The 9075-nt window shown below is 34.9% G+C and overlaps 1 protein-coding gene across 2 annotated transcripts; it reads right to left on the bottom strand.

Annotated features, from left to right (window-relative positions):
- Positions 1-583: 583 nt before the first annotated feature.
- LOC109167805 (E3 ubiquitin-protein ligase RHA2A) lies at positions 584-1430 on the bottom strand. 2 transcript variants are annotated; one of them, XM_019316886.1, is made up of 2 exons: positions 1340-1430; positions 584-1309 (listed from the first exon to the last, which is right to left on the bottom strand). In XM_019316886.1, the coding sequence occupies exon 2, from the start codon at positions 1292-1294 to the stop codon at positions 812-814; it is 483 nt and encodes a 160-aa protein (XP_019172431.1). In that variant the 5' UTR covers positions 1295-1309; positions 1340-1430; the 3' UTR covers positions 584-811. The 2 variants fall into 2 exon arrangements, with proteins under 2 accessions (XP_019172431.1, XP_019172430.1); XM_019316885.1 differs by having other exon boundaries at positions 584-1306; positions 1340-1394.
- Between the last annotated feature and the right edge of the window lie 7645 nt (positions 1431-9075).

The following is a 9075-nucleotide window of genomic DNA, read 5'->3' as shown; positions in this document are numbered from 1 at the left end:
GTACTTTTGAACTAATGATACATATCATAACTATCTCTTAGAGATTTTAATTTAAAAAAAGTAATATTTTAACTTAACAACACGAGAATAATTTATATATTTATAATAATTTTATTTTACATTTTACAATATGATTTGTACATTTATTAACTTAATTTTATTAATATTTGAAATTAATTATGTTGTCATATAATTATCTAAAAGAGGTAATCATAAATTATAATCATATTAAAATAATTCATATAACTCTCTAAAAGATGTAATTATAATCATATAAATAAATTAATTTGATGATAATATTTTTAGATTTAACACTCATTCAACAAAAATTTTAATAAAAAATTATTTTTAGTCAAAAATAAAAGTTAAAGTACGTGTTTTAGTCGAATCAATAATCCAAAACTAAAAAAGTACTATTTCAATAGTTAAAAGACCATTTGTGGTATTAACTCTCATTTTAATCCAATAGAGATTATTACTCAATTACAGTATATGCAATGAAGAAAGCGGAGCGAGTAGTGTAAAACTTTAAAGGGGCAATATATATATATATATATATATATATATATATATATATATATATATATATATATGAAGTTTCTTATTGACCGGCAAAACTGTGAAAATATTTTACAGCATCGGTGAAAACTGAAAAGGGCTCTTCAAAGAGCACTTCAAAAAGCGGAAAAAGAAAAAGGTAAATAATTCCCTGAAAAAAGGAAATAAAATTTAAACAAAAAAAAAAAAAAAAGTTCAGAAGTCATAAACGCATCATCAAGATATCAACAACTACTGCAATCATAGCCGCACATCATCGCAAGGAGAACCAGGCCAACACGTCTCCGGCAACGCGCTGGCGCGTGAGGGAGACGCTCTCATCGGAGACGAGCGGAGACCGGCAGAGAGGGCAATTGAACTTGAGCTGGTCAAGCCAGCCATCGAAGCACTCCTTATGGAAGACGTGCCTGCAGTCCAGCTTCCGGACGTGGTCGCCGTCGCCGAGGCGGTCGAGGCAAACGACGCAGTTAGGACCGGCTCCCTGCAACCGGTACGAGAAGATCCGGTTCAAATTCAACTGCTCGGCGAGGACAATGACTCCGGCCAAGCCGGAACCGACCGCGTCGTAGAGCGTGTCGTCGATGCGGTCGGGGTCGAACCGCGACGCGAGGCCGACGAGGCGGAGGAGAGCGAAGACGAGGGAGCGGAGGTAGGCGACGGCGTTGGCGAGGAAGACCACCATGAGAATCGGAATCGACTCGGTGGAAACGTCGGTGAGTTGGTTCTGTAAACCCATCTTCTTCTTCTTCTTCTTCTTCTTCTTCTTCTTCTTCTTCTTCCTGTGATTTGGGGATTTTTGATTTTGAACGAAAATGGTTTTTATTGGAGGAGATGAGAGAATATGAGATTGGACTACACGGAAAGTTTGACGGAGTGAGAGAGAATATATATAGGCGGTTAATATGGGCGTGTGGGAAGCGCTGGGTGGTAGGCGTGGTTACGTGGGAAGAAGGGAAGAGAGACAGACAGTCAATTCCAAAGCCGATATTCACACACCCAACCCAACACTCATTACTAGAGGGCTTTTTTGGCACAACAATCTTCCTCCTTGCTCACATTTCCTCAAACCTAGCTCATTTTCAACTTTGATTTCTCCATTATTTTATTTCTCAAATTATACTAGAGCAGAGTTCAGGTACGGTCACGTCTTAACGTGCGATTACACTAATAATTATGTAAATATAAACCAACAATGTTTAGAAAATGCACAACACAAATATGCACGGTTAGGTATGCATCACCAAAAAAGGCACCATTAAATATGTATAAATGCACCACACAGTATTCAGAAATACACAATTAGGTGTGGGAAGTTATGGTGCATTAATTTGGATATGTTGTGCGTTTTTTAGTGTATTTGTGCATGTCATTGTTGTGCATTTTCCTAACACTATTGGTGCCTTTTGTTAATATTACTGGTGCGTTTTTCAAGCGGCCACACTGACCGACAGGAAGACACGGTCGCATTGCATTTGAACAAACTTCTCTCTCTCTCTCTCTCTATATATATATATATATATATATATATATATATATATATATATATATATATATATATATATATATATATATATATATACTCTGTTTGGCAACACTAAGCTAGGAGCTTATAGCTTATTTTAAGCTACTAATAAGCTATAAGCTATGTTTGGTAATATTCCCAAAATAAGCTCCTAGCTTAAAATAAGAGCTTATTTTGGAACGCTACTTTAGGTAGCGTTCCAAAATAAGCTACTAGCTTCCTAACTTTTTTTTCATTTTTATCCTTATTATTTTAAAGTAATGACATATTTTAACCTTATGAATTAAAACCCTTTCTTTTCCCCTATCCCAACTTTCACGTCAATCCCTTCCTTAGTCTTGTTTCCTGCTAAACAATTATGTTGAAACTCCTCCTCCTCCTCCTCCTCTATATATATATATATATATATATATATATATATATATATATATATATATATATATATCAATTATATTTTTACGTGGCATGTACAAGATTTTATACCTAATCTTAAAACATAATTTATAGTTTCTTTTGAGAAGGTAAATATATTATCAATTAAACAAATGATTATTACATTAAAATGCACAAAAGAGAAAAGGAAGTATGAAAAATCAGTTAAAAATGAGTATGCAAAAGATTTAAAAACTATGTTAATTATTTCTTTCATAACTTGTTTAGGTTTTTTTTTTTTTTTTTTTTTTTTTTTTTTTTTTTTTTTGAATTGAATACTACTAACTCTATTAGATTGTAGTATCTGTTTCTCAAACTACTGAAACACAAAGAGCCAATAACGCCTCTACTGAGGCTTTAACTCACAACTTTTCAAATGAAAGTCCAACCCGGGTACCATTAGACCACATAGTCTTGGTAATAACTTGTTTAGGTTAATTATCCTGTTATCGATATAGAATTATGATTTATGTGGTAAGATTAACAAAATATGTTGTTAAAATTAAATAAATATAATTTCTAATAATTTAACAAATTAAATTAAACTTATGGCATTTTTTGTACAATAAAAATTTAATGTACAATATTTTAAGTGTCATGTATAATTTCTTTAGCACAAGATAATGGACAAAAATCAAGAGTGCAAGGGTGTATCCTTCATTAACACATAGACACATACGCATATGAATGAGATCTTGCAAGAATAATGTTTAATGTGAGAAATGAGAATAAATCTCATCTACTTATAAAAAAAAAAAAAAAAGCATACAAATGGATATCTAGGTGTAAAAAAAATGGTAACATTTTAATAACAAATAGAAAAGAAACTGTTATGTAGTGAGATATTTCTTAATTATAGAAGTTAACCTAAAATTTTATAATAATGACTTTTATGTTTATTTATTGTTAGTTTATAATGCATGAACATTCAGACGGGCTAGAGTTTAGTTGTCCTCAAAAATCAAGTTTAGTTGTCCTCAAAAATCAATAGTGCAATTTATGCCTCTTTGCAACTATACTGAATAATTCACAAAATTAATGGCAGATTAATAATAAAACACTCTGATATTTTTAACGCAGTTGAAGAACACTTTATGTTCTACAGGGCTACACCTAAAATTACTTTTTCAGCAAAGTACAATTAAGAATATTTACACTTTACAAAATTCAATTAATTACTAAACTATGACTGAAACCTATTTAAACATTAATCTTGTAAACAACTCTATGAAAAGTAAAATGACACAATTTGAGCTAATCAAACATATTAAACAACTTGCTATCAACCTAGATTTTCAATTTCAATTGTTGGAGTCGTATGTGGAGTCACTTTACTCTGTATATGTCTCTGTCTAGCGCCTTTCTTGTGAATATAATGATGGAATTTAAATTCTCATGTTTGAAATTTCAAAATTTTTTTTTTCTCTTGTCATTATAAGGATGAGAACTGATTGTATTATATTTTCTGAACTTGATTACAATGAGATCAGATGATGTGAATATATAGAATAGAGAGTCACAGTGTGACAATGATAAGAAGTAGAGAGTCACAGTGTGACAAGGATAAGAAGTCTAAACAGACTCATATACATAGAGTCCTAATACTCCCCCTCAAGCACAATGTATACTAGTAACCTGTAGCTTGTCCCTTAAGGAAGAAAATCTAGGTCCAGGCAGAGCTTTGGTAAAGATATCAGCAAGTTGATCCTTTGTGGAGATGAAGTTGACTTGGATATCGCCCGAAGCTACTCGATCACGAACAAAATGATAATCAATCTCCACATGCTTGGTGCGCGCATGAAAGATTGGATTGACACTCATATATGTAGCTCCTAGATTATCACACCATAATTTTGGAATGGAAATACCTGGAATCTGTATCTCACGCAATAATGACATAATCCATAGAACCTCAGCACAAACATCTGCAAGAGCTTTGTATTCAGCCTCAGTGGATGACCTGGCAACAGTTCTCTGTTTCTTGCAAACCCATGATATAAGATTACTCCCCAAGAAAACAGCAAAACCACTCGTGGATTTTCGATCGTCAGGACAACCAGCCCAATCAGAATCAGAGAAAGCATGAATGTCTCTAGATGAGCACCGTCGTATGCGTAAACCATGATCAACTGTTCCCTTAACATACCTGAGTACCCGTTTGAGTTGCTCCCAGTGTGATATGGTGGGGGCATGCATATGCTGGCATAACTGATTAACTGCAAAGGATAGGTCAGGTCGTGTGACAGTGAGATATTGCAGTGCTCCAGCTAGACTCCTGTACTGTGTGGAATCATCATATAGATCTGAATTGAAGGGGACAGTTTTCGAGACAGAGATAGGTGTAGAAAGGGGTTTGCATTCAGATATTCCAGCCCGTTTTAAAATATCATTTATATACCGTTGTTGAGATAAAATAATCTCATTGTCACTCTTAACTGTTTCAATACCCAGAAAAAAATTTGGTTCACCAAGATCTCTGATTTTGAATGTAGCAGACAGTTTGGACAAGAGCTGAGACATAATACCTTGATCACTTCCCATTACAAGAATGTCATCCACGTACACCAATAGATAAACCAAAGCAGAGTCTTTAGAGTAATAGAACAGAGAGACATCTGTCTTGGATGCTTGAAAGCCAACCGATAGTAAGAACGTATGTAGTCGATTAAACCAAGCTCTGGGAGCTTGTTTTAACCCATACAGAGATCTTTTTAACAAACAAACATGATTCGGGAAGTTAGCATCAATATAACCAGGGGGTTGCTTCATATAAACTGTTTCAGCCAGATTACCATTCAGAAAAGCATTATGAACATCTAGCTGTTTGATAGACCACCCAGATGATAAAGCTAGAGATAGAAGGAGTCTTACAGTCGTAGGCTTTACCACTGGACTAAAAGTGTCGAAGAAGTCCTGACCTGGAACCTGATTAAAACCTTTCGCAACCAGCCTGGCTTTATGCCTTTCAATAGCACCATCAGCCTTTCTCTTCGTACGAAACACCCATTTACAGCCAATAATATTCATACCTGCAGTGGGTGGAACTAGAGACCATGTGTGGTTATGCAGGAGAGCATTGAATTCTTGGTCCATGGCTTCACGCCACTCAGGATATTTGACAGCTTGAGAGTAACATGTGGGTTCCGTGGGATGCACTTGAGCTGCTAGAGCAAAAAGAGGAGCATCTGCGTTGCTGCGAGTGGCCATAGAGTGAGTACGGACATTGGTCCTGATGGACCGCCCACGTGGACGGCCTCGCCGGCGAGCAACAGGCTCCACAGGATCACCCGACGAGGCAGCCTGTCCAGGATCCACGGCTGGTTCGAATAAAGCAGGTAGCGGCGGTTGTGGCAGCTCATCATTGGACACGGCAGGAATAGGTGTGCTGTGACTGAGAACAGATTCCGCCCAAGGTCCAGAAAACGGAGTAGATAGATCCTGCAAAGAAGTTTTAGTAGCAAAGGGGAAAACTTCTTCATCAAATCTGACATGCCTGCATGTGTAAATCTTATTAGTATGTAAGTCCATGCATCTGTACCCCCTAAAGGACTCAGGATAACCTAGGAAGACACATGGAGAAGACCTGTATGACATCTTATGACGATTATATGGTCGAAGATGAGGGTAGCATAAACACCCAAAGACACGAAGAAAAAGATAGGAAGGAGGGGATTTATGTAACAGGAGATGCGGACTGGAGTTATTTAATACAGAAGATGGCATTCTGTTAATTAAATAGACAGTAGTCTCAAAGGCAAAATCCCAAAATTTCAAAGGACCTGAGGCATGAGCTAGAAGAGCCAGACCAGTTTCAACAATGTGACGATGTTTTCGTTCAACACGACCATTCTGTTCATGTGTATAGGCACAGGATTGTCTATGTTGAATTCCTAATTGAACAAACAAAGAATGCAACTTTTTGTACTCAGCACCTAAATCAGACTGAATGGCCTTTATTTTGCAATTAAAGGACCGTTCAACAAGAGTACGAAATTTATCAAAGATGACATAAAGATCAGACTTTAATTTCATAGGAAAGAACCATGTATAACGGGAATAGTCATCCACAAAGATCACAAAATAACGGAAGCCAGAAGTAGATAAAGTGGGCGCAGGACCCCAAATGTCTGTGTAAATAAGATCTAGGACTTGAGAACTAGAGGAAGCAACACGGGGGAGGGGAAAACGGGCAGATTTGCCTAATTGACACGCATTGCATAAAGAATTATGACAACGAATATTATCACGAGACCCACTAACCAAACAAGAACGAAGTATATGGCTAAGAACACGGTTATGAGGATGACCTAGACGATTGTGCCAAGTGGAAGCCGAGGCACGAGCGGAAATAAACGCTGACGGAGACGAACTAGGTAATGAAAGTGTGTATAGTCCCCCCGAACTATTGCCCCGAAGAAGTATTTCCTTAGTATTGATATCTTTTACAACAAAAAAGGAGGGGTGAAACTCAAAAAAGACTTTATTATCGGATGCAAACTTCTGAACAGATAATAAAGAATTAGACAAACACGGAACATGAAGTATATCAGACAATGTAAATGATCTAGAAGGGGTATTAAAAGAGGCATGGCCAACATGACTAATAGATAAACCCATACCGTCACCGACACGTAAAGTGTCATTACCAGTGTACTTCTCCGATGTAGAAAGGGCAGCGATGTTCGGAGTTGCATGATTTGTGGCTCCAGTGTCCGAAATCCAAGTATGAGAATTTGACGAGGTTTTAGCAACTAAACCATTCTGAAACACCAAATTAGCCTGAGAACCCGGAGCCCCTGAATATCGCCGAAAACAGTTGACTCCCGTGTGACCGAAACTTTTGCAAATTTGACACGGATCATTATAGCGCCAAAAACAATTGGCTCCCGTGTGACCAAAACGTTTACAAATTTGACACGGATCATCATAGCGCCAAAAACAATTGGCTCCCGTGTGACCAAAACATTTACAAATTTGACACGATCATCATAGCGCCAAAAACAATTGACTCCTGTGTGGCCGAAACCTTTACAGATTTGACACGGATCATCGAAGCCACATTGCTGACCTCCACGGTAATTAAGGTTGCCATCGCAGCGCTGCATCTTCTTAATTTTATGAATCACAAAACCCTAGCTAACTGATACCAGATGAGAACTGATTGTATTATATTTTCTGAACTTGATTACAATGAGATCAGATGATGTGAATATATAGAATAGAGAGTCACAGTGTGACAATGATAAGAAGTAGAGAGTCACAGTGTGACAAGGATAAGAAGTCTAAACAGACTCATATACATAGAGTCCTAATAATAAGAAGCCTATTTATAGTAAAATAGCCCCTTGGTTTAGCAATCATGAAACCACGTAAAAAAAAAAAATAATAATAAAAATTGTTCCACCCTTCCCATACGCCACTTCATGCTAACTACCATTTTTTTTTTTCGATAGTATCATAAGCAGATCTATATTTCCATACGCAAGATATACATGCTTAATTCCAATCACACACAACACATGTATGACCGAATGACATTCCTTATTGGATAAACTTTTCCAATAAACAATATGAAATAAATATACTACGAATTAAACAATGACTTTGTGGTTTAGTGACACGAAGTGGGTCTCCCAAATGTGAAATTGTGATTTCGATTCTCAGTGGGGGCAATATTGATTCTTTATGCTTCAGTAAGTCGGTACATTGTAACAGAGTTAGTAGTATTAAAAAAAATACTACAAATTCATATTTGGACGGATTAATTACGTATGCATCAAATTTCAATTTACAACGAGTATGTATTATTAGATAGATAATAATATATTATTTTATTGATTAATGATTAATAAGAATATGAAACATTGATGAGCATAAATGTATAAAATAATAAATGTGTATTATTATTATTATTATTATTATTATTATTATTATTATTATTATTATTATTATTATTATTATTATTATTATTATTATTATTGTTATTGTTATTGTTATTGTTATTGTTATTGTTATTGTTATTGTTATTGTTATTGTTATTGTTATTGTTATTGTTATTGTTATTGTTATTGTTATTGTTATTGTTATTGTTATTGTTATTGTTATTGTTATTGTTATTGTTATTGTTATTGTTATTGTTATTGTTATTGTTATTGTTATTGTTATTGTTATTGTTATTGTTATTGTTATTGTTATTGTTATTGTTATTGTTATTGTTATTGTTATTGTTATTGTTATTGTTATTGTTATTGTTATTGTTATTGTTATTGTTATTGTTATTGTTATTGTTATTGTTATTGTTATTATTATTATTATTATTATTATTATTATTATTAGGGAAAATGACACTTTTCCCCCCTAAGTTGTATACTTATAGCACTTTTTCCCTCTGAATTATTCAAGTGGCTGTTTTTCCCCCTGAAATATTAAATGGACACATTTACCCTTAAAATAAATATTTCATTTAGTTTTCTTTTGCAACAAATTATGACCACGATTTGGTTCAAACGGAATAGACATTATAGCAATCAAACCGAAATATTCCAATTATAATTTAGAAGTGA

Source organism: Ipomoea nil, unplaced genomic scaffold, assembly GCF_001879475.1.
Source record: "Ipomoea nil cultivar Tokyo-kokei standard unplaced genomic scaffold, Asagao_1.1 scaffold3170, whole genome shotgun sequence".
In the NCBI taxonomy this organism is placed as follows: domain Eukaryota; kingdom Viridiplantae; phylum Streptophyta; class Magnoliopsida; order Solanales; family Convolvulaceae; genus Ipomoea; species Ipomoea nil.
Note: the sequence above shows the minus strand (reverse complement) of the source record. Positions and strands in the feature narration are given on the sequence as shown.

Bases quoted from the DNA above. Each gene is read 5' to 3' on its own strand.
- LOC109167805 (XM_019316886.1), bottom strand. From the start codon at position 1,294: ATGGGTTTACAGAACCAACTCACCGACGTTTCCACCGAGTCGATTCCG.